General features: G+C 37.9%; 1 protein-coding gene across 1 annotated transcript in view; it reads left to right on the top strand.

The window, feature by feature from the left end:
* Nucleotides 1-10,053, top strand: part of wtip (Wilms tumor 1 interacting protein) — a 49,858-nt gene extending 39,805 nt beyond the window's left edge. Inside the window, exons 5-8 of the mRNA XM_015380728.1 lie at nucleotides 127-257; nucleotides 1,128-1,179; nucleotides 3,836-3,904; nucleotides 8,688-10,053. Of these exons, the coding sequence (XP_015236214.1) occupies nucleotides 127-257; nucleotides 1,128-1,179; nucleotides 3,836-3,904; nucleotides 8,688-8,840 (405 nt within the window). The 3' untranslated portion in view covers nucleotides 8,841-10,053. The remainder of the gene's footprint in view (nucleotides 1-126; nucleotides 258-1,127; nucleotides 1,180-3,835; nucleotides 3,905-8,687) is intronic.
* Nucleotides 10,054-25,119: the final 15,066 nt, after the last annotated feature.

Genomic DNA, 25,119 nt, shown 5'->3' with positions numbered 1-25,119 from the left:
AAATCATAAAATGCATTATTCTGCTGCAATTAGCAGCAAAAAGTGTTTCTACAAAATATTGAATTGTGGGAAGGGATAATAACCTACTGAGTCTGACTGTTTCTTTTTCTCTGTGTGGCCGCTCAGATCCTCCAGGCGCTCGGCAAGTCCTACCATCCGGGCTGCTTCCGCTGCGTCGTGTGCAAAGAGGGCTTAGACGGAGTGCCTTTCACTGTAGATGTGGAAAACAACATCTACTGTGTCAAAGACTACCACACGTAAGGAAAATACCACCGTCTGCTGCAGTTAGGAAGGGTTGATAACGCCAAGAAGGTGATGTGTGGGGAATGGGAGGTTCTAGACGGGGGCCAACAAGGGCCAGTGCCCCTGTAGAACTGGTCCTGGCCCCTGTTATGCCCCCTGTACTGAAGACATTATGTTAAAAGAGATTATAATGATGATATACTAAGGCAGACAAAGTTTCTGATAGATCCCACTTGTATCCATGTCATTTTCTTTTTCAAAGTTCTGTTGGTTTTAAAATTAAGTCGAAACCTTTACTTGCATTAAGACAGAATCTCTATTTTACATCTTTTTTGAACCAAATAAAAAAATACACTAATTTTTTACAGCTCATTTTTATTTGATTAAAATTGGTAATTTTCATTAAAGAAAAGTTAAAATATGTAATAATCCTGAACTATTGTTTTACATTGACCTAATACTCCAGAAAAAAATATTAAAACCATCTTCAAGTAGATATTTATTTATTTAGCAACACATTATTTCAGCTTTTTGATATTATATTCAGAGTAAAAAAAAAATAAAAAAATTTTATTGAGAAAACATTGCAATTTTATTTAAACTCAATCATGTACAAATTTCACTTCATTCATTGCAGAACCACAAGCAGATCTTTAGTTCTGCAGCTCTGTCAATGTATTTTAAATGTTAAACTGTTGCCCTGATTTTTATTTCATGCTTTTCTGTGCCCCCGTGAAACCACACTGCCCCACCCTTTAAGATCTATAACCGCCACTGGTGTTGGGAGTCCATTTTGTGCTGGTTAGGAGTAGTAATGGACTAATAGAGGAACACACAGATATTAATGAGGCTCATGTTTTCTCCTCTGGTCTCCTCCAATCCAGGGTTTTTGCTCCAAAGTGTGCTTCATGCAACCAGCCCATCCTTCCAGCCCAGGTAAAGATACAAAAACAGTCATCTTAATTTTATTTTTTTAATCAGTTCTGGGGAGTCTGTTACGGAAGAGGATTAGGGCCACTGAAAAAAAAAAAAAAAAGTTAACTGATTTTTTTTATTTTATTTCAGTATAGTATGGGAAAAAAGTCAGAATTCTGAGAAAAAAGTCAGAATTCTGAGAAAAAAGTCAGAATTCTGAGAATAAAGTCAGAATTCTGAGAAAAAAGTCAGAATTCTGACTTTAATCTCAGAATTCTGACTTTTTCCCCATGTTAAACTGAAATAAAATTTTAAAATCAGTTTACTTTTTTTTTCAGTGGCCCTAATCCTCTTCCATAGTCTGTTAAGTTAAAAACATCAAATTTTATTTTATTTTTTTTCACTGTGAGCCTTGCTAATTAACACTCGCTGTTAAAGACAGGAGAAAAAAACAATAATGTGTTATAGAAAACATGGTGCTTCTCTTTGCTAGTTATACTTCAAGGATTTCTATTCACCTTTGATAAAAAAAGAGAGTTAAACATTTCAATGATTGCAGAAAAACTTTGCTTTTCAAAATGGTTTTGCTATATAGTACGAACGTTGATCGTAGAATGATGAGTAATAACTCTTCCTGTATATTTAGGTTTGTTTATCAGAGCAGATGTTTGCTTGTAGCACTTTCCTTTGTAGTGAAGAGCAACATGTTTCTGCTTTGCGTGAGTGGCCTGCTCTCTTGTGTTTCCCATTTTTAAGGAAACACTGCTGGAAATAATCGTCTTGGAGCCATTAGTTACTAAATGAAAAAATGTAAACAATTAACCTGAATGGTAAAGTCAACTCTGTCTTTTGTAAGGAAAAGGATCCGTTTGCTACTCCTACTCTTCCATCCATGGTTGTAAGGGATCTGGTGTTTATCTGTAGCGGTCATTGGGCGAGAGGCAGGGTACACCCTGGAAAGGCATGGAGGAACACTAAGCATGGATGCAGTCCTCAGAGAAACCAAACAACCCTACAGTTAGATTTTCTTAGCTGAAGATTTCCTTTGCCTTTAGTTTTGGGGGTCAAAGTTTGCTGCTGCAACAAAGATTCGGCGGTTTAATGTATTTTCTGTACAGATTATTACAATTAGAGCCAATTAACTGAAGCAATGTCCACATTTCATGAGTTGTATACAGCAGGAGTGGCTTTGAAAAGAGTTCAGTCAGCCTAAAGCTCAGAGCCAGAATGGCCAATTTAAAGAGCACTGCATCAAGTTTGATGAATATATGAACTGTATTCAGGTCACGTAGTACAGTTATACTTTGCTTCAGAGATTTTCGGTTGGGAAAATGCTTACAGGTTTGTTTGGAGGGTTTCAGAGTGATGACATGTGCTTAAAATGAAGAAAGTGAGAGACAGGTTGTTAAGCCCATCCAGGAAATTAAAAGAAAACAAATCTGATTATTTTAGCTGTGCAGAAATAACCATGTTGGCATTTTAGTCACCAAGACAAATGGATTTAGCAATTACAGCTTATTCAGAGGTTGATGTTTGTATTTTTAATGATGTGAATGAAGAGCAGTAAGAGCTGGAGCAGTTCTGGAACAGATAAATTAATTTAAAACTAATGTTTAACAGAATATACAGGAAATAATGTTTGGAAAGTCTTAGAATATTGCATTAAATAAAGCACAATATATTCTTTGCAGGCATTTATCTGGAGGTTTTAAAGTTTAATGGAGAATCTGAATGGTGCATGATTATATTTGTCGGGTTCATAAAATGTAGGTTTTTTGAAAAAGGAAGAACTGAAATACACAATTATGGATAGAATTTCTGCAGAAGACAGAATGCTCCATCAGAATGACAAGGCAGGATGGACTCCTGACTGAATCATGACACAGGAGTGGAACATCCCCTCGCACAAATGTTTCATAAACACACATTCATTTTATAATCATCATTAAATAAACCTAACAATATTCTTTGGTCAGATTCCACCAAATACTGAAAAGTTGCTGGATAGAAATGAGTAAACAATAACAGATAACTGCTAGTAGTAGTTTTGTCGCTACAACTCTATCCATCTTATATAAGAAAATTAGACGCACTGATCAGAATTTTGTGGCCAATTTATGTTCCTCTTTGAACTGACTTAGAAGTTAAATTTGAAAGAAGAGCTCAGGCTAAAGCATTCAAGGCATTCCTTGTCAGCAGCAGATGCTGTTGGTTTTATCAATGTTTTACAGCAGAGTTCATAATTTAGAAGTGAACATTTGAAAAAGTTCTAGAGAAGGCAGAAGAGTAATCTCTCTCTTTCTCTTAAAGCCCAAATGAACCACATAAAAAATCACAAAAAATGAAACTTTCGGAATATATTATCTCTTATCTGCCTTTGAGTTTATTTTGAGCCTCTTTCTGATTAACTTTGAGTGTCTTATCTGCTTTAATGTTTTAGGAATTTTACTATTATTTACGAATATTTAAGTTTTTATATCCGATTGAGCTGATATCCTTCAGACTTTGTCACCAGACGGTTTATTAACTGTTGTGTGTCAGCAGAGAGGAGCTGTTTTACTTTTACGTTGGTTTAAAGATAGTGAGGGGTTTCTTTTTTTGGAAAGTTGCTTCATTACTTTAATAAAACAGCTGCTCCAACAAAGGAGAAACCCTGACTATGACTCTGTTCTGGCAGGGCTCTGAGGAAACCATCCGGGTCGTGTCTATGGACAAGGACTACCATGTGGAGTGTTACCACTGTGAGGTGAGACAAAGTCCTCATTCACACACACGAGTAGCAAGACCAGACTGGATGATCTCTAGTATGACTGGGTATGATTCAGCTCTTCTGGCTGCTGGAATGAATAAAAAACAAACAAAGAGCAAATGCACTCACACATCCACTAAGTCAACATTGTCAGCCTGTCTGAGGACTGCAAACTGTCAATAAGGACTAGATTTTTGCAGCCCGTGAGAATAATTCACAGTTATAGACACTACTCCAAGCTGATCATCATTCCAGCCGTTCTTGTGAAACCTCAGTCATCTTCCATCTTCATAGGCACCAACTTTGTTATTCAACAATGACAAAAATAATTGGAGGGAAATAATCAAATCGAGCCAGCTTGCTGTTATTTTTATTTTATTTTATTTTTTCAATTTCCTATTGAAATAAGTTTTTTACTATCACTGTCAGCAGACGCAGTGGGTTAAGGCTTGCTAATGTAACAACAGATGGATTATATTTTAAGCGGAAGACAATCATTGAACCAAGTCCTGCAGGAAGAGGTTGAAGTCTGCAGCTTAATCATTCAGGACTCTGTAAATTCATTAGATATTGTGAAAATGACCACAAGCCTTGATTTACATTGGACACAGTATAAAGTATGATTACACATTAAAATTTAAAACATGCTTACAGTTAATGCATTCTGCTCTTTTTGTTCTGTCCAGAGTCACGGGTTTCTATTATTCCTGCAGCTTGTTCAGTGATCTCTCAGCGGGGGGGGTTTAAAGAGTAATCCTGGCTGCTCAGCAGGTTCTGGGCTTTTGCATTCATTCATGAAAATGATGAAAATATGCAGCCAAGGGGTTCTAACCTCATTCACTTTGTATTTACGAGCTTTTTTTTCCCTCTCCGCTTGAATCCTGTTAGCGCTGTAAACTCACAGAGAAATGAGCTCCAGCATGAATCATAGGGACGCACTAATAAGAAAATCTGGGTAGATATCAATAGCCAAAGTAATACTGCAATTACAGCCAACACCACAATCACTGTCACATTTCCCATCTCAGACCACATGATGACTTCATCATCATCTTTATTTGAGACAGCAAAGACTGACACACACCAACATAGAGTCCGTTACAATAATCCAATCAAGATGAAATAAAAGCATGGATATTTGTTTTAAAGGGCAGCCATGAAAGAAAAGGTTTTAGTTATGCCAATTGTCTTAAAGGAATAGTACACCCAAAACATGATTAGCCTTCATTTTCTACTCACCCCCATGCTGAACAACACTCTGGAGTACTTTTTTGATATCTCAAATGCATCTGGAGATCTGGGAGGCTTCTTGCTGTCTGCTGACATTCAAATAATGGAGGTCTATGGCGCCCGAGGCAGAAAGGTCCATAAAAGTCCACAAAAAACGTGTCAATATTCCTCCATACTTGTCGTCCAATGTATTCCAAGTGTCCTGAGTGGGTAGCATCCAGAATTTACTCGAAACAAAGTCATTTAGAATGTTTTTAGAGCATAAACAGTAGTGTATAGGATTTCATGAAAGCGCGCGCCTGCGAGCTCACGACGCTACGGAAACCGCGGCAGACCAAACCAGATGAAAGTACGCATTCAGCTCGGCAAAGAACTCATGCTCTTCCTCAACACTGAAGTCCTCAGACATTTTTCTTTCGTTGTTTCTTTCTTTGCACAGGTAAACAGCACATTTCTTCTTCTACGCTTGCATTATCGGCAGAGCAGACGCTGAATGCGCACTTTCATCTGGTTTGGTCTGCCGGTTTCCGTAGCGTCGTGAACGTGCAGGCGTGCGCTTTCAGGAAATCCTATACACTACTGTTTATGCTCTAAAAACATTCTAAATGACTTCGTTTTGAGTAAATTCTGGATGCTACCCACTCAGGGCACTTGGAATACATTGGACGAGCAGTATGGAGGAATATTGACACGTTTTTTGTGGACTTTTATGGACCTTTCTGCCTCGGGCGCCATAGACCTCCATTATTTGAATGTCAGCACACAGCAAGAAGCCTCCCAGATCTCCAGATGCATTTGAGATATCAAAAAAGTACTCCAGAGTGTTGTTCAGCATGGGGGTGAGTAGAAAATGAAGGCTAATCATGTTTTGGGTGTACTATTCCTTTAACTGATAAAAGCAAGATCTGACAACTGCTCCAATTTGCTTTCCCAATTTAAAATCACTGCTCACCTTAAAACCCAAGTTCATGACGGTCGGTTTAAAATATGGTGTCAGGTGTCCTAGTTCTATAGCAGTGGAATCATAAGGGCTATTAGATCCAAACACTATAACCTCAGTTTTCTTCTCAATAAAATTTAAACTTCAGGGCCAGCCAGGCTTTACTGTCATCTAAACAGTTCAATAAAGACATCACTGAAAAACCATCTCCCTGCTTAAGTGGTAAATACATTTGGCAGCCATCAGCATAAAAATGGAAATCAATACCATGTCTTGTCAGTATTGAACCGAGTGGCAGCAAATAAAAAGAGCAGGGGCCCTAAAATTGATCCTTGTGGGATCCCATAGGACAGAGAAGCACTAGATGATTCAGCGTTGACAATTTTAACACAGAACGATCGATGGGTCAGATATGACCTGAACCAATAAAGAGCAGTTTGCTCAACCTATTCTCATTATGAGTGCGTATGAAATCGTACGAAAAGTTATGCACCGTAATTTCGTATGTTTTGGACGTTTTTTTCGTCGTAAGCGCATGCGCATCTGAAACACCATTCACGAATATAGAATATAAATAACAATTAGCCCTAACCCTAAGATATAAAACAGCAAGCAACGTAGTTAGAGACATGAATAATTGATTATTGCACTGTTTTTCCCATTTTTACGTCCGTCCGCGGATCTGCTTTTTTTTTCTGTCTGCCAGCGCATGCGCACTGATGTGGTTTTTTGAGGAAAAACGTCCAAAACGTACCAAATAGTGTGCATAACTTTTCGTACGATTTCATACGCACTCATAATGAGAATATGTTGGTTTGCTGGATCCCTATTAATTTAATCAGGCATGTTATTAGATAATGATGGTCAACCGTGTCAGAATTGATTGATTGATAGCAGCCGTTAGATTAAGCAAAACTAAAACTGTATAGCAGAGTCACAGGATAAGTGAATATCATTTAAAGCTCCTGGAATATGAGTAGAAGCAGGATGGAAATAAACATTTGTTAACATCAGCCTATGTTTCAAAATGTCCAACAATTCTGGACGATGCTGATATATTAGTCATCAGAAAATCTACCACAGGAAGATGTTACATTGCACTCTCCCATCCCAGCGCTGTGCAAAAATTACTTTGTAACTATTTCAAATGTTTTCACGTTTTTCCTTCATTTTGCTAAGATTTGAAAAGCATGTTACATTTTGTTTTCACCTGCTTCTATTTTAATACCCTTAAAAAAAAACAAGTGTAAACAATTACCTTCAGCATTAATAGAGGGTTTTTCTACATTTGCTTTAAATTTACCTCAGTATAAATCCAGCTGTTCTGTGAAGGCATCAGTGCACGGCCCAGGGGTGCAAACACACTGCATAATACATAAATACAAAACAAAAAAAGTACTGCAAAGTAGAAATGCTGCAATCACAGGGAGAAACCCAGGGAGACGTGGAACTATGATTTAAAAATAGAAAGAGCATGAGACAGCTACAAATGTACCAAAACAGGCGGTTTGGACCTGCAGGTTTATTTGCCCACGTGGCGGGATCATTTTTAGTCCTACAGTTTGTCTCTTTGGTTTTTCTATTCTTGAAAAAAATCCACAGGTTTCTGTCTAGAATATGCAGCAACTCCGTTGGTTAAGGTGCTAAGCTCAGATGAAACCACACCTAAACTTTTTCAGCATGCTCACACAAATAGTATTTGTGATTAAAACATCTTTCTTTGGGGATGCTTTTCCTCTGCAGTAATAAAGCTGATCTGACCTAACAGAAAGAAACATAATAGTAAATTTAGAAGAATTCAGAATAAGGTGAAGTTTTTCACAGATCAGTGACATTTAACCGGCAGCCAGAGCTGCAATAGTGTGAATCAAAGCTTTTTCTGTGATAAAATGGCCCAGTCAAAGACTAATATGTGAACAGAAACTCATTATTCAAGATTTTCTGTGAAGAAAAATTGGCAAAAATGTTTGTGGTTTTTTATGTTAAAAATGATTAAATACTTACCTACCCTCATCAAAGATTTAAGACCAGTTGATAATTGGCAATAATTCCCATCGTGCACTGTTGGATCTTAAAAATGTTCTAAGTAGAACTCCTATATGCAAATAGGAAAAAAAACTTGGGATTGAGGCAATAAAAGAAAAAAAAAGAGAAAGTTTATTGAACAGCTTCTTGTGAAAAAACATTAAATTCTAACAGGCTGTTCATAAGCTCAGACCACAGAACTTTAAGACCCAAATCTTCATTAAAAAAAAGTGCATTTAGTGTCATTTTCTGTGACTTATCCAGACTGTCAGGATTTCCTGATAGCAAAGACAAAAAAGTGTTCTCTCCCTCTCTCCGTGTGCCTTAAAATATACTGAGAGATATGAAAAAAAAAAGTCAAGCGGTAACTCTAACTAAAATGTTTTCCAGATACAAAAGTTCAAAGAGGGATTCCTTTATATTTTTTTAAGTAGTCTTAAATTGTCAAACAGGAGCGTTATAGAGAATAGAAAAGCAGCTATTGTGTCGGTGGAATGTGGAACAGTTCTATCAGGTAGAAACAGGGAAGCTCATTCCAAATGTGTTTATTCACCATCTTTGTTGGATGTTCGTGTTTTCCATTAGGATTGTGGTCTCCAGCTGAACGATGAGGAGGGTCACCGCTGTTATCCCCTAGAAGGTCACCTTCTCTGCCACAGCTGCCACATCCAACGACTCCAGTCGAAGCTGCCTGCCCACCCGCCACCGAGCTACCCCCTTCATGTGACTGAACTGTAAGAAGGGGACCTAGCTTGTCCTCCTTGATAATCCAGGATACGAGAAGTGGGGTGGAAAGGTGCGGACTCCCACTCCGGCCTCCGTTTGTGGGAAAGCCATTGTAAGGAAAATCTGGAACGCTGCGGTAAACCCCAAATACAGAAAGGAATACCATTCACGTTCCTCTCCTCCATCTTAGAATTAGGGCGCATAACCTGAAAGCAGGTTAACCCCAAAGGCCCAAGCGACCTCACACCTTTATTTGACCTTTTTAAGGTAAGAGTTCCTGGACTTCCTGTATTCTGACTGAAGAGCTCCACAGCAGAGCTGTCGCGGCTGAGAACGCTGCAGTGAGGAAAGGAGACATTGCATACCGGTGTTGGCTGAACCGGGTGGTTGGTGCCTTCAGAACGATTTTCTCTCTGTGCAGCTGCTAACACTGAAAGAGAGCCCTGAAAAAAGGCTATGCAAAGGACACCCGGCACCATGACACAGGGCTGTGAGGACAAACGAACGGCTGTGAGAACAACTACTCTGCAACGCCTCGACGTAGCACCGCAAGCCCAGAGAACCCGACTGACATTCCACATAGATGTCCAACAGGACACCTCCAGAGATTCACAAGCATTGTCTTAATTAATGGTTAATGTTTATATTATGGAGAGAAAGAAAACTTTAGCTGCACATAGGTCGTCTTTTTATATATGAATATATATTTCGCAGACGTTTTCCACATAAAAGTCTTAGATGTAGATTGTATTTTTTTATGTAAGCGTATCTGTGAGCGTGACGAAAATCGGAGGTGTAGCTAAAACCTCTGCAGTTTCTCGGTCTGTCGTATTCATTTTCCTACAGTCTCTTCATGTCTGTCAGAAAGGCAGAGATCCACCTGGAGCAGATTGTAAAATGCTGTTGTTTCATCCCACTTGACGTTCTTACACAGAGCTCATTGTGTTACTTTCAAACAGATTTATCCACATTAAGCTGATGTGAACCAAAAAAAAAAAGGATTTTAAACACATTGCAGGATTTTGCACCTCTCTGTTACAATTTAAATTCAGAAACTGGATCTAATTTAATGTTTTGTCTAAAATATTAATGAAAAAACATATTACTCTGAATTCCTTTCATTTAGATTTCAGCTTCTTTCATTAAATCTATGTTAATAAAGCCACTTAAAGTTGGATGAAACAAACTGCATGCTTTCATAAAAGTTAGGCAGGTTCACTATTGTCCTCACAGGTGCATCTCATTTCATTAGAAATTCATAGCAAAGTTAAATTATTTCAGTAAATTAGTTGAAAGGTGAAGCCTATATTTACATTCAATACACAAAGGGATATATTACCAGCTATTATTTATTTTATTTTAATGATTAAAGATTTTTTTTTTATTTTGAGACAGCCACCTAATGAGAAGCATGTCTATGTATTACACAAAACATGCTTTAAATGCTTCCATGAATGAATAAGCAAGGAGGTAATTGCCATGTAGCGGCGCAGAGGAGTGAAGGAAGCATATGTTGTTCTTCCACTTAACTTTCCACTAATATGCTTAAATATTCTTGAATATTTGAACTGTATGATTGGGTGCTTTCAGATAATGAAAACCTACATTTGGTTTCTCAGAAAATATGAGAATAAGATTTTGACTGAGCTCACTGTTTCCCAGAGAAGTGCATCAAAATATATGAATGGAAAGTCGAGTGGAAGGAAGAAGTGTACTTTATAAGCAATCCAGGATCATCAAAGACTTGTCACCTCCTTGCCATGCCACATTAATGCAGCAGTTATTTCTTACGAAGCAGTAACTGCATACAGACATTAATACATGACATTAATATCCATTTTTTCCTTTTTTGGTCATACGTAGTGACTATAAATACCATAAATATAGTCAGACATATTCTGCCACTCTGTGTAATGAGTCTATATATAAGTTCAGCTTTTCATAAAGTATTTTTTTAGTAAAATATAAAGAAACATTTCAATGATGCTCTAATATTTTGAGGTGCACCTGCATGTCCCTTTGTGTTCTGCATGAAGTCTGCTGATGTGTTACGTGGGAAGAGGGGATACCTGACATCACGGAGCTGCTGGTCCCAGCCGGGTGTTTTTAAGGAATCCCCTCCCATCCTTGCTGATTCTGTTATTTCTGTTATCGTGATCACAGGCACTTATGTGTTGCAGTATGCGTGTGTGTTGTGTGTGTCCGGAGGAAGAAACTACATCAGAGGTTACAAAAAAAAAAGTTTTTGAAATATTATTTTCTAAATTTATTGATACTGATTCTCTATAAAACATTCCTCGGATATTAACGGTTTAAAACCAGAAAACGAAAATGAAAGAGCAAACAGTTTCTGTTCATATGTGTTTGTGTGTGATAGTGAGAGACTCTATGTGTTCTAGTGGCAGGCCCATGAACCTCACTGTGTTTGCAGGGCAGCGCAGCAACCAGCAGGATGACCCCAATTCTCTCTGTTAAAAACCTGATTACGACTTCTCACTTTGCTTTTATCTCCATCCTCCTGAAACCGATGCGTCAAACGTTCCATTGTGTGCATACACTGACCCTTACTGTGATGCTGTGATACACTCAGTTGTAAATATCTACTACTGAATGTGTTTAAAACAGAGAGCGAAGGGAGGGGTCATCATGTGAATGTAATGTATAGTGAAGAAAATGACTGCAAATTGTGTGTGAGACTTTCCAGCATGTTCGACGTCGCCTTCCTCGCAAGGTTCAAGTAAAGTATGCTGTACTTGAAGACTTCGGCATTCAATTACATACAATGGATTGTATCCCTTTAAAAGATGTCTTAATTTACTTTTTTTTTAAGTACTACTTCGGTTTGTATTTCATAAAGAGGCTAGTTTTCTATTTGTATTTGTTTCCTATCAAAATCACTTTGAAAGAAAACACTTGTACTGTTAGTTCCAACAAGCACATGTCAACACCCTTCACTTCGGTTTTGTATCGCTCTGTGTTTTTGATAAACTAGATGATTCATTTAAAAGAAAAAAGGAAACTAGATTTATTTATCTAAACATGAAAAAGTCTAAAGTTATTTAATGTATTAAAATCAGGACGTATCATTTAACTGTAGATGACATAATCTGCTTTTTCAATAAAGTGGTTTTGTAGCTAACTGTAAAAAAAAGTGTTGGTTTTTCTTCCTTGTTTTCAGACCTTTTAAAGGGTCATTCAGGTGTTCATCATTTTCAAGTGTAAAAACCATATAGTTTGGCCAGAGGGGTGATAAACACTTAAGCTATATATGTATGTTTTACACACTTGTTAAAGTTACATAGTCACGATATGTGACTTTTTTTATTTATTTATTTATACGCCATTAACTCACTCTGGTTGCCTACAGCATGACAACTTAAGCTTTCTGCTGGGATAATATTTTCTATTTTTAATCATTTAAGCTTCGTTTTTGCTAACTTTGTGATTAAATATAGCGTTGTTGTCATTGCATGGAGAACATGCAATGACAACAACTTAATGATTAAAAGACAGACAGAGCCAGGTGAAAAACCAAAATCCAACAAAGATTTCTTTTAAAAACACTAACAGTCCATCATCTGCATAAGAAGCAAGTTCTAGAAGCAAAGAGAAGGTGTCATAGTCCAAAAGCTTGGGGCATCCCACTGTCAAGTTGATGAGAATCATAAAGTAGTTCAGAGGGTGTGTGTCATGAATCGCGGACAGATGGACCCAGTATTCAGGAGAGACAGTCAGTAGGAAAGTTCAAAAGGTTTATTAAAATAAAAACAAAAGCAAAGCTGTGGCTCACGGACACTGCAGGCGGGGGGGCGGGGCACCGCCCAATCTCAGACACTCTAGGGGAGGAAACACAGGTAAGTGACCACGATAAACTGATGTATGATTATCTGGGTTGGTCACTTACCTGGTTTAACAGTCCAGACCACGAGTGTCCCCAGTGCTGCAGTCCCAGAGGTTATGCTGGAAGCTGATCCTGGTGAGGGATCCAGATCAGGCAGGAACAGACAGAACGGACAGGATCCAGATCAAGCAGGAACAGAGACAGGTGGCAGGATCCAGACTTCCAGGCATCCACAGGCTTCCAGGAGGGTCCAGAGTCTGACTGGGACCAGAAAGCATGACCAGGTGGTCACGCACAGGAGCAGACAGGATCAGGTGCAGACAGGCAGGCTAGGTGGAAGAGGGTAGCCGAGACATGACGTAGGAACCGGAACTTGAAGCAGGACTTTAAACTGGTCTCCTTCCTGGAGCCAGGCTTACTTGGATAAAAACTGAACCTCCCCCCATAATGAGCCAAAAACCCAGAGGACTCCGCGGGGGAGGAACAGTGGACGATCAGGAGACGAGACAAACACTAAAACCCTCTTTCCACTGGCAGCTAGGATCCAGGACATGAACCATGACAAAAAACAAACAAACAGACAGACTAACAGAAAGACAAGAAATGATCTGGCCCTGAATGCTCCGGCTGAACTGAATATAAACCACAGGAAACAGGTGAGAGGAATAAATTATAATGAGGCAGGGAAGGAAGAGGGCAGGTGAGAGGAATTACTAATTAAGGGAGAGCAAACAGGCCAGATCATGACAGTGTGCTGTCAAAAGTTAAATACGGGTTTAACTCTTTCATCACCAGACAGATTAAATTAATTCAAATTTTATGAGAAATGTTTGAAATATGAAGTGTTGAAAAACCAGCCCAAGTTTGTTTTTCCAAGGCTGTGGATGTTTAAGTGTATTTCTGTGACCAGCATAACAGCATTATTACAACCATATTACTAAGTTATAAATTAATTTTAACGTAAAAAAAAAAAAAAAATGCCAGTAAACCATATACTTTTGTTTAAACCATTACTGGCCTTCATCACAGTTTTTTTTGGCTCACTGAAATGTTACCCAATGATTATTTATAAATTATATAACAGCAAGTAATCAAATGAAAACAACTGTTTTCGAATAAAAATTTTCACTTGTTTTATAGATCTCTGCTGGAAAGACTCCCACACAGAAAATCTGTTTCAATAAATATCAGCAAGACGGCAGTTTTGCCCAGCTCTGCTAAAAAAAATAAAATGCTGTGATATTTTTACATAAACATGTTGAAAGTTGATCAGCTTTTTTGGACTTAGTATTGCTTCAAAACAAAGGGCCTAATTGAGCAAAGAGAGCGGATGCAGAATCTGCAGTCCTCCATGGCGTGACAATAGCAACTCTACCACCTTTGTTTTTGTTCAGCAAAACATTTTTAAACATTGTTTTTAACTGCTGTATCAGAGTGGTTAGATTAAAGGTTAGCCTTAGACAGCGTTGTTTAAGGACTCTATTTCAGTGTTTTTAGTCATCTTTCCCTGGAATGCCACTATATCAATCTATATATTTATAGATTTATCCAACCAAAACTTAAGCAGCAGAATAATAAAGTATGTTGCATTCTGGAATGGGGTTTTTATTTGGTTCATCAATCTGAATGCAAGCACTCAATTGTTTAGATAATTGAGAGACTGCACCCCTGCAGTGTTTTAATGTGCAACGTTTGGGCTAACTGGAGCATGACAAGGGTTGATAACAGGGATGGTCTCCTTAATATTAGATATAAAAGATAGGAACAATTATCCAATACTTAAATTACTAGAACAGTGATCAAGCAAAGGTTAGGAACTCTTAAATATATTATATGGCACTGATACTGACTCATCTCTACAAACTACCCCGCAAAACAAGATATCAAAGAAGACCAAAAACACATACAAAATTACCAAGACAATGCTCCAATTAACCATTATCCCCTAAGTGGTGTGCATAATGTTAAAATAAAAAATGAAAGATTATACAAACTTGACCTACAGTGATAAATTCTGTATCATGTAATATGAATATAGTCAAAATCATTTTATCAAAAATATTAATGTAAGACAAAGATAACCAAAAAGAAAAGAAAAAAAGTCTGTCAAAGAAACTTGGATGGTGTCCTTTCTGTCAGTTTTACATCTCATTCAGGAGGCCACATCCAGGAGAGATTGCTTTTGCTGCTTCTGTATGTGGAAAAATTGCTGTATTTGTTGGATTCATAAACACCAGAAAATAAAAAAGAGGAAGAATCAGCTCTGAATTAAAGATCTTTATTGAAAGCCAACCGGGGTAATTCAATGGGACAATAATTCAAAGAACAGCAACGAGAAACATCTGAATAACTAAAACTATATTTAAACAAATAAAGATTTTTAATAGACCTAGTCAAAGTGAGCACATAAACCTGAGTGAAATCACTTGGTATAACTTTTTAACAAGTGGTTTTTAAATGTTACACCAATGGCACTCATCAATAAGATCTATATGAATGCAGATTGTGGAAGACCCACGATATATTATTAGACCTTAGTGCAGGATTCAAAAATCCATTTTATTAGAGTGTCTGGAAAACTGGGTCTGCCTTTCTGGTCCAGCTCTGGAGTTGTTTACATTCCATTTGGAGGATAGGATCTTTCTTGTGTTCGTAGGAAACTTTACATCACAGAGCACAAAAATCATATGTGGGGTTCCCCCAGGTTCCATCGTAGGGCCCCTCCTTATCAATATCTACATGCTCCACTAACTAATACCTTAACAAACAAGAACATCAGCTACCATAACGATGCAAATGACAGACAGCTGTACATTAGATAAAACCAGGTGACCATAAGGTAAATTCAGAGTAGAAATCAATGCATTGTTGAACAAAATATTCTTCAGAAAAATCAAGACAAAACTGCAAATCCAACTAGAAACCAAAAATCAGGCTCTAAATCAGGGTGTAATGATTGAATTAGACCAAAATCTTTAGATGCACATAAAGACAGTAACAAGGTATGCCTTCTATTGCCTAAAGAACATCTCCAGGATTAAAGGACTAATGTCTCAGTAGGGCCTTAAAAAACAAAGTCCAGTTTTCATCTTCAGCTGAATTAATCATTGCAGTGTTTTTTTTTTTTTTCCCAAAAATCTGCCTGAAGAAGCCTGCTGCTGATCCAGAATGCTGCTGCCTACTTCCTCACTAAAACTAAGAAAAGTGGAGAACATCAGCCCAGTTCCAAAGTCCTTTCCCTGGATTCCCACGTATTTGGGAATGGACTCTAAAATACAGTTGAATTCTGTTAAAATTCAGTTAGTCTATGAATACTGGATTAGCTTTGCTCTAAAATACATTACAGATTTGTTGTCAGTGGATCAACCACCCAGACCTCTCATGTCTTCTGGATCAAATCTACTATGCATACCCAGGAACAAACAGAACAAACTTAAACCCTCAGCTGCTTTAAATTGAGATTCAAAATTTATTTGTTAAGAGTGGCCTTAGATTTTGCGTTCTAAACATTATTAAGTTTCCAGTCTAACTTTTGTTTCATTTTCTGTTATCATTTAATTGTTTTCATCTTTCATTATCAATGGTTATATATTGTTTTTTTTTTTTACAATCCTCTTATTTAAATGTCTCGTTTATTAACCTTTTTTCTGTTACCTCTATCCCACTGCACTGTACTGTACCTTTCTTTTTCTTTCTTTTTTCATCTGCAGCACTTTGAACAGTCTTGACAATGACATGTGCAGTAGAAATAAACTCATCTTGCCTTGCCTTACCAGGAAATAAAAATGTGAACTCTCTTTGTCCTCAACCAACTCTCAGGATGACAAAAATCGAGCCTGTTAAAATAGAGAGCAGTTTCAATAACAGTGGAGTATTCTTTCTCTTTTAACAGAAGCTTTTGCTCCATGTAGCATAAGTTTGTCTCAGAGGTCTCATAACTAACTCAACAAAAGTTTTGTGTTTTATTTGGCTTCTCTTTCATACCATTATAAAGAAGTAAAGACAGGATAGTTCCTTTTTCCGTTTCCCCATCGGAAAAACGATCTAGAAATAAGTAAAAGGGTCTCAAATTAAGGGTATTTACCCTTACTTTGAGTACCGGTAGGTAAATTAGATAGTTTGCCTATTAAATTAGTATTTTTACTCTTAAAATAAGATATTTCGATAAAATGCACTTGAAATAAAGCAATGCAATTGTGTTTTCTTATTTTAAATGCAAATTGTCTTTTACCTTCTTAATTCAAGAACAAATGCACTTATTTTAAGAAAAAATGACTTATCTAGATGTAGATTTTTTCCAGTGTAAACCTCACTCATCTTTGGCAAATTCATACATCCTCTGTTTTATGTATAACTTGTTAAGAGTTTGCATTTTTAAGTTATAGCAGTGTGTCTCCATCTTTTCCACAGATCTCCCTAACCAGGCCTCTACATATGGATTTCATAAACCTGATGCTTGTTTTGATTAAACATCTTTATTTCTACTAATATTAGGGCAAGAAAGTGAACATTATCAAAGAGAATTATCTAAAAAGTGGCCAATTTCAGCTCAACGCAGTTAATTTTTCCTGAGCTTGTCTTTGCTCTGGAGATTTATTTTTAGACCTATATGACGGCTGATCATATGATAATGAATTCTTTCAACATGTCAATGCAACTTGCAGTTGTTTTTTTTGTTTTTTTGCGGAATGCCTTGACACCTCTGGGAATCAAACTCTCCTTAAAAAGGAATAGTACACCCAAAACATGATTAGCCTTCATTTTCTACTCACCCCCATGCTGAACAACACTCGAAACGAAGTCATTTAGAATGTTTTTAGAGCATAAACAGTAGTGTATAGGATTTCCTAAAAGCGCGTTCACGAGTCTACGGAAACCGCGGCAGACCAAACCAGATGAAAGTGCGCATTCAGCGTCTGCTCTGCCAATAATGCAAGCGTAGAAGAAGAAATGTGCTGTTTACCTGTGCAAAGAAAGAAATGGTGGAAGAAAAATGTCTGAGGACTTCAGTGTTGAGGAAGAGCATGAGTTCTTTGCCGAGCTGAATGCGCACTTTCATCTGGTTTGGTCTGCCGCGGTTTCCGTAGACTCGTGAACGCGCTTTTAGGAAATCCTATACACTACTGTTTATGCTCTAAAAACATTCTAAATGACTTCGTTTCGAGTAAATTCTGGATGCTACCCACTCAGGACACTTGGAATACATTGGACGAGCAGTATGGAGGAATATTGACACGTTTTTTGTGGACTTTTATGGACCTTTCTGCCTCAGGCGCCATAGACCTCCATTATTTGAATGTCAGCAGACAGCAAGAAGCCTCCCAGATCTCCAGATGCATTTGAGATATCAAAAAAGTACTCCAGAGTGTTGTTCAGCATGGGGTTGAGTAGAAAATGAAGGCTAATCATGTTTTGGGTGTACTATTCCGTGCACTTAGCTTCAAACCTCCTCACCTCTTTTAAACCCAACAGTCTTGGATTTGAATGATGGTTGAATTTGTAAGCCACTGACCAGCAGATTGAAGGAGATGCAGATATATTTAATGCGGGCATACATGAAAGTGCAGTCTGCCCACTCGCCGAGAGGAACAGAGGGGTTTCAGAGCGGGGAGCTGGATGGTGTTGGTTGACAGCTCTAACAGTCGAGGCACAAAGCAGCCTTTATGCACGCAAGGGTTCCACCCTGTGACTCAGGGAGCTCTGAGTGTGCATACATGTGTGCTTGTGTCTGAGCAAAGGTAGTGGAGCCCCCCCCCCCAGGGATCCGCTGTGAGGTGAGTTCTGTTACACAACACAAAAGAAATCCAGAACACCTTCCCTGTGTAGACACAGGAACCCCTGATACTTGGAGAAAAAGGTGAAAATATGCTTGCCACAGGATTACCTCATACGTTCCAAATATGTGGATGATGACCTGAAATTTTAGCCTCTCTTTTGCTTCTGTCAAATCGTTTATATGAGGATTCCTGCGAAATAAAATAAATAACCACATGAGATTGAATAAAACTATTATTTTCCTCACTAATTATTTGGAATAATTATCTTTATTAAACCAGAGAAAAAGTTAATTATCTAAAAGTAAAGCAAATTATGTTTTTCAGGAAAAAGCCCAAACAACAATGTTTTTTTGTCTTGATAATAAGGATATGAACTTGGTTATTTCAATTTCCTTTAATCAAAATAATTTAAAATATTTCTCCTCTGATGAACAACTTTTCTTTCGTTATTGTTTTTTTATTGTTAAAGCAGCTAAAAATGTCTTCAGGTTAGGAATTCACCTCAGTTTGTGGAACTAAACTCATTATATAAAAGAAAGAGAAAAATCAAAACTTTAACCAAGACCCCTGACTGGATGCTAAGCAACAGCACTACAGATCCAATTCCTCCAATTAACATCTACCTATTCATCACTTCCAAAAATATTCTAGATTGAACGGTTTCTCATTCTTAGTAAATTAGATTAATTTGCTGTTTAAAATATGAATAAAACAATATGAGCTGAGTTGACCTTTTATCTTGTAGATTTTTTCTGCCAAAAGGGTCTTCAATTATCGCAAGCAATTATGGAGAGCACTTTTACATTTATAACACAAATTATATCATAATATCTAGACATGGACAATTTTAAAAGCGATGTGATTTCAGGATCAGAAGAGAAGTTTGAATAAAAATAACCAGGATCAGAAAGTCAGGTTTGATAAAGCATTAACAGCCCTTTTTTATATTTTATTCAACTCAAACCAAAACAAATTTGGGAGCTGATTCTGGGAAACAGGACAATTTTCAAAAATAAGAGAATCTATGGTGTGTCTTTCACTCAAGTCCTCTAGGTCCAGAAGAATTGAAATAGCCTCCTTGTCCTCCTGGATATTTATTTAATCCGCAACATCTATCTTCCCAATAATTCACCAGCATCCCTGTTGCTGCTGAGGAAAAGCAATTTCACAGCATGATGCTGTCAACACCATGCTTCACAAGGATGTTTTGTGTTCAGAATGACGTGTACGCCACAAAAATTGAATTTAATTAAAGATTTTTTTTCTTGAAATAGGTGTATTTTCCTTTAATTTGAGGAGGTAAAACAATTTACCAATGGAATACTGTCCTTTTTAGGATATAAATCCAATTTCATAGGCAGATTATCATATCTACCAGCTAAAATTAAGGGTAAATACACTTTTTTAAGAACTGTATACTTTTTTGTAAATCAGGTTTTTCAGTGCAGAGTTATGGTGCTTTTTATGTCAAGTAAAAAATCAGTTTTGGCGTCAGCGAACCAAACACCTTCTTTGACATGTTTGCTGTGTCTTCTACCTGAATTCCTTACAGCTTTTATTCGACTTTAGCTTCTTTCTTGTCACTTTTTCATACAATTTGATTATATAAACTAACCAGTGGACTGCTAAAATGGCAGGCTGGAGTTTAGTTCGGGGTATCACAATTAAACTGGTTCAAAGTGCATGATGAAGTCTTTAATCTTAACACTATCACAGAATAGTCCAGTAAATTGCATTGATGCTTATTTTGTGACAAAATGTTCTATGTTTATTTTTTGTCTCAAAACAGAGCAGCTGCTGAATTTAATTCAAAATGAAAAATAAATTAAAAGGTCAATTTTTTTTGTGTGAAAATTTTTTTTTAAATAGTTGATATTGATTTACCTTTTAAAAGTTATTATTTTACCTAAGAGTAACTGAGTCTCATAAAAAAGGAACAAAAGCATATCTGAAGGTTAAAAAACAAACCCTGCCTCCACAGCTTCACTGTCAGCAATTGCATTGAATGCTTTTCCTAGCATTGAATTTCTGATCACAAACAGATGAAGCCTTGATGAAAAAAATATTACTTTCAGGCGTCAATAGAAATTGCTGTGATTATGATGCATTGTGCTTCCAGCCAAAGCAGAAGCCAGCGTGGGAGGATTTTTTTCTTTTACATATCTCTCACATTGTGGTACTGATAAGAGCCAGATGTTGGTCCGTTGATGTTTTTTTTTCCGTAGATTGAAAAGGCTGCAAAAGCTTAGAATGGAAAAGAAAGCCAAACACAGAAAGCCAAAAAACAGACACTGAGACTTTTTAGCAGGCCACACATGCCGAGTTATCTGGTAGTCTGAAAAAGGGGAATCTGGATGAATTCAGGAGCAAATTAAACATTTATTATAAGAGTTTTATACTTGGGGTAGTTCTGTAATGTGATAATTCTTCTTTTTTTCCATTTGAGAGCCATGTTTTCTTCTTACATCTGCTGATATTTTATAGGGAGCCTCAGGAACATGTGGTCAGCTGATGTCCCGAGAGGCCTTACTGAACTCCAACAGGCTTCCTAGGCTGCAGTGTCGTGATCTCTGCCCACGTACTTAACTTATTCTTTATATAACTCTTGTAGTCGTGGGAAAAATGAAGCTGGGCTTGACACTGTAGCTTTTTTTTTACATCCTCCTGGGTTTTTCTGTCACTCTTGTTAATCGCCGCCTGGTTTAGAGTTAGAATTTGGTTTTATGACTACAGGACTTAGATTTACCCCAACAAAAACTGCTCCTTGATGGTATATCCGGCATGGAAAGGTAAGCCTCCAGTTAAACCTGGAGTGATAAACAAAAGTATACCCATGGTTCCTTCTCTCTGGTTAGTTTTCGAAGCTTGATTAGATTTAAAGATTGAGGACCATGAACCTGCTTCCAGCAATGAAATGCAGCGCATGATAAAAAATAAGGTCCTGCGGCTTCCCAGGTCACTTTGACCTTTCACATACAAGTTGTTATTCAAACTATTCTTACTTCCATTTAACACCAGAAGAAAACATTTTTTCAAAGATATATATTAATAAATGTAGACCAGTTTATTACTAAGTTAAAATTAAGGAATTTCATTAAATATGGAAATGTTTAGTTAGATTTCTATTCATTGTATTCCTGAAATCTTCCCGTATTTTGTTTCTTGAAATGAAACTTATTTATTTTATTTTTTTACTTTAAATTGTCTCATGTTGGAGCAGCAACACTTCTTTATTTTCCTTTGAAAAGTTTATTCTAAGGTGTTGGAATGAAGATCTGACCTATTATGTTGCCAAACATTGGATTCGCATGAAGTGGTATGCCTTTGATTCTGACTAAATAACAGCCATGCAGTCTACATGTGTTTAGTGAAAAAGACGAAGCACACTACTCGACTTGTTTTTATTTTCTACAACATTTTCACCAGGGAGGCAGAGTCTTCCCTCTCCCAGGACACCTCCTCCAGCCCGTCTAAGGGAAGCTGGAGGCAAAAGAGGGCTAGCCAAGAGACACGGTCCCTCCAGTGTCTCCTGGATGATCCCCTGGGCCTTCTTTCATTTGGATGTCTGGAAAACCTCCCAAAGGAGGCGTCCAGAGTGAATTCTAAACCGAGTCTCCAGTCAACACAGCCGATGATGTGGAGAAAAAGTGGCTCTGCTTGGAGCATCGCACTCTTTGAACCACTCGGACTTAGGTTGTGGCTCGCTGGCGAGCACTTGTTACCAAGGTTTCTCCTCGTAGAGCCAACCAGGCCAAGTCTGAATGAGTTACGCAAGGCCATCCCTCCAATAAACCCAAAACCTGCAGGGGGAACCAGGAGGGACAGTTGATTAGGAGAATGAGTAGCAGTCAAAGGTGGTTCACCAGACCCTAAAAGTGACAATGTCTTTCAAGCTATATTTTAGGTGATGCTGTGGAAGTGTGTGGTGCCTGGGCTTCTCAGAACCAGCTAGACTGTGAGGGAGCTGACAATCCATCGATTCAAGGCTTAGTCAAAGTTGTCTGGTTTGGATTTTTCTTTCAGCAGATGATATGGTTCTGTTGGTAACTTCAACCCATGGTCTTCAATTTGCACCCGAGAAGTCTACAATGGAGTGCTATGTTTATTTCTGGTTGGATGTTCAAGTCTATGACAGGGGTTTTTGTCAGTTTAAAATACCAGATACTGAACAGTTACCATCCATCACTGATAATCGGAGTAAAGCTTTATCTGAATCTGACAGTCTTACTCCATAGTTTGTAACCAAAAAAAGATGTTTATTGCTCTGTCTCTGAGTTTCATAGCTCAAGCAGAGAAGATATCTTCTTGTTATCAAGCTTGATCAGCTGGTTGAGCTTTCCTTGCTTTCACCTATGGTCATGTGAAATGGATCTCTGCAGGATGGTTGGACTCAGGCTATGAGATGTTTATATCAAGGAGCACTGCTGTCAAGATAGAGCTTGGAGTTTAGTCCATTGAGGCGGTTCAGGCATCTGATCAGATCACTTTCCCTGCACTTACTCTAGCTCCCTGAACAAGAGCCTTAAAGTTGTAGGGAAGTCATATTTAAACATGGTTTAAATATGGTCTGCTTTTATCAGACCATATTGTCCCGAAATTTAGAACATTTCTATTAAAAAAAAAATCCTGTCTTAAAATCTATGGGTTTTTTCGTTATTTTATACAGGCCAGTTAGTTATACGTCAGCCTCTACACCTAAATTCGGCCAATCATATATCAACGGTCATCTGTCAATCCAATTTTTTTGGTCATAGCATCTTGATTCATATGTCTAATCCAATATACGCAACGGTTCAAAAAAGAAATAAGAATCATTTACTTTACCATTGTTCACGGGGATGGACGTTCGTGTCTTCGGCAGGCGTAGAGCAAACATAACTGGCAGCGTTGCGAGGCAAGGGCTCAAACATGTAAGGCTGTGCGCCTTCTACACCAAACCAAGCCTCTGTCACCCTGGTGTCCTCTTCCACAACAAGTTCGTCCCCATATTCCTCTAATAAAGAATGTATTACGGAGGAGACTCATCCACCACCTCCGACACAAATCTCTCCTCCTCTTGCATGTTTCCGCTGTCCATAGCATTCCTTGACAGCGTCGTTGGTAAGTGCTACTTGGTCCCAATGTAATTTCCAATTGGGAACCTACTAGCACTAAGTTCCTAACTGGTTAGCAAGATGCTTCCGAGACACTGGCCACAACCAAACTTGCACTGCAAAAAAAAAGTTGGATGAACTCAAAATTTCAAGGCAACAAACTTTGATAAAATTTTAAGTTGGCCAATTAAACTTAATATCTTAAGTTTTGCTTTTGAGTTTGCTCAAAAACTCAAGAAATAAGAGTTTGCAGAACTCTAGTCCATTGGATTGAACTCCAACTTAATGATTTACGTATTACCAACTCACCAAACTGTTTTAGAGTACACAACTTGCTTGTTTTGTTGTGCTAACTATTTTTATTGCCTCAAATGTCAATAATTTATGTTTTCCAGTTTAACCAACTTAAATGACTGTTTTAGGCCAAAAAATACAAGTTGGCTTTTTTGCAGTGTGCTTGCGAACCTTTCGCCACAACAATCCTGCCCCCTTGATAATCGACCAATATCATTAACTTTATTCAATCACTTAAAGTCGGAAATGCAACCATTAGAACAGTCGTTCCCCTACGACTTTAACCCCAGGTTTGTTCCCAGGTGCCGCACAGTGGCAGCCCACTGCTCCCCAAGGGGATGGGTTAAACACTGAAATTTAATTTCTCTATGAGATTGCAAAGGATTTTTACAAACATTGGTAGATCATTTCTAAATCTTGACTTATCTAAAACCCTCTTCTAATCCAATGCTCCATCTGAACTTTGCTTAACTGACAGCAGGGCACTATACGCAGGACCAAACCTTGGTTAGGCCAATGAGAGCACACAGATGGACCAGAAGGAAATAAAATGCACGCCTACTAAACCTGTTAAGCTCAAAGTGCACTGCAGAGGTATGCAGAGGCACTGTAAGACAAACATGCGAGGAACGAGTATACGGAACATATCCATGCTTTCATGCTGCAGTTTGATAACTGGCCTTTTTTGTTGTTCTGTTTCCTCATGCCTCATGCTTCCTGCTTGTTAAACTCAACCCTACAGTCACCACTCAGACCCTGTGGCAAACAGCAACACTTCCTTTTAATGCTGATGAGAACTAATAACTCATTAGGGCGCATGCCGATGGTATCCTTAGACTAACTCTGTCCCTTTCTTGTATCATGCTTCAGAGCTGGAGATTAAAAAAAAAAGAAAAGGAAAAAAAAAAAAAAACACAAGTTGGAGTTGAAGTAATGTAGTGTTGCCTGGCAACAGCAGTGAAAACCGGTGGTGTCTGGGGGTCTGAGATTCTTTTTTAACTTTCTGTTTGTCCTCATGCACACTCTGTAATTGTACCCAGCAGAAGGTTTGGAGAGACAATGCTAAGTATTTGTTGAGGCATACTGGCATCATGCATCTCAGCAAGTAGCAGATTTCATTAATAAGCACCATCACCACATGTGGAGTCCTGCTGTATTGAGATATTCACAGGAAGTTTGGTATGTTTCCTAGCCATAATGGTGTTTAGATGAAGTGCAAATTAGGAGAGGATTGAGAACCCAATGTTGTTTATTTTTCTCCCTAAATGGATGCTTTGGAGTCTAGG

The sequence above is a fragment of the Cyprinodon variegatus genome, unplaced genomic scaffold (genome assembly GCF_000732505.1).
Source record: "Cyprinodon variegatus isolate N-32 unplaced genomic scaffold, C_variegatus-1.0 Scaffold220, whole genome shotgun sequence".
NCBI lineage: Eukaryota > Metazoa > Chordata > Actinopteri > Cyprinodontiformes > Cyprinodontidae > Cyprinodon > Cyprinodon variegatus.
The sequence above is the reverse complement of the archived record's forward strand: the minus strand, read 5'-3'. Positions and strand labels throughout refer to the sequence as shown.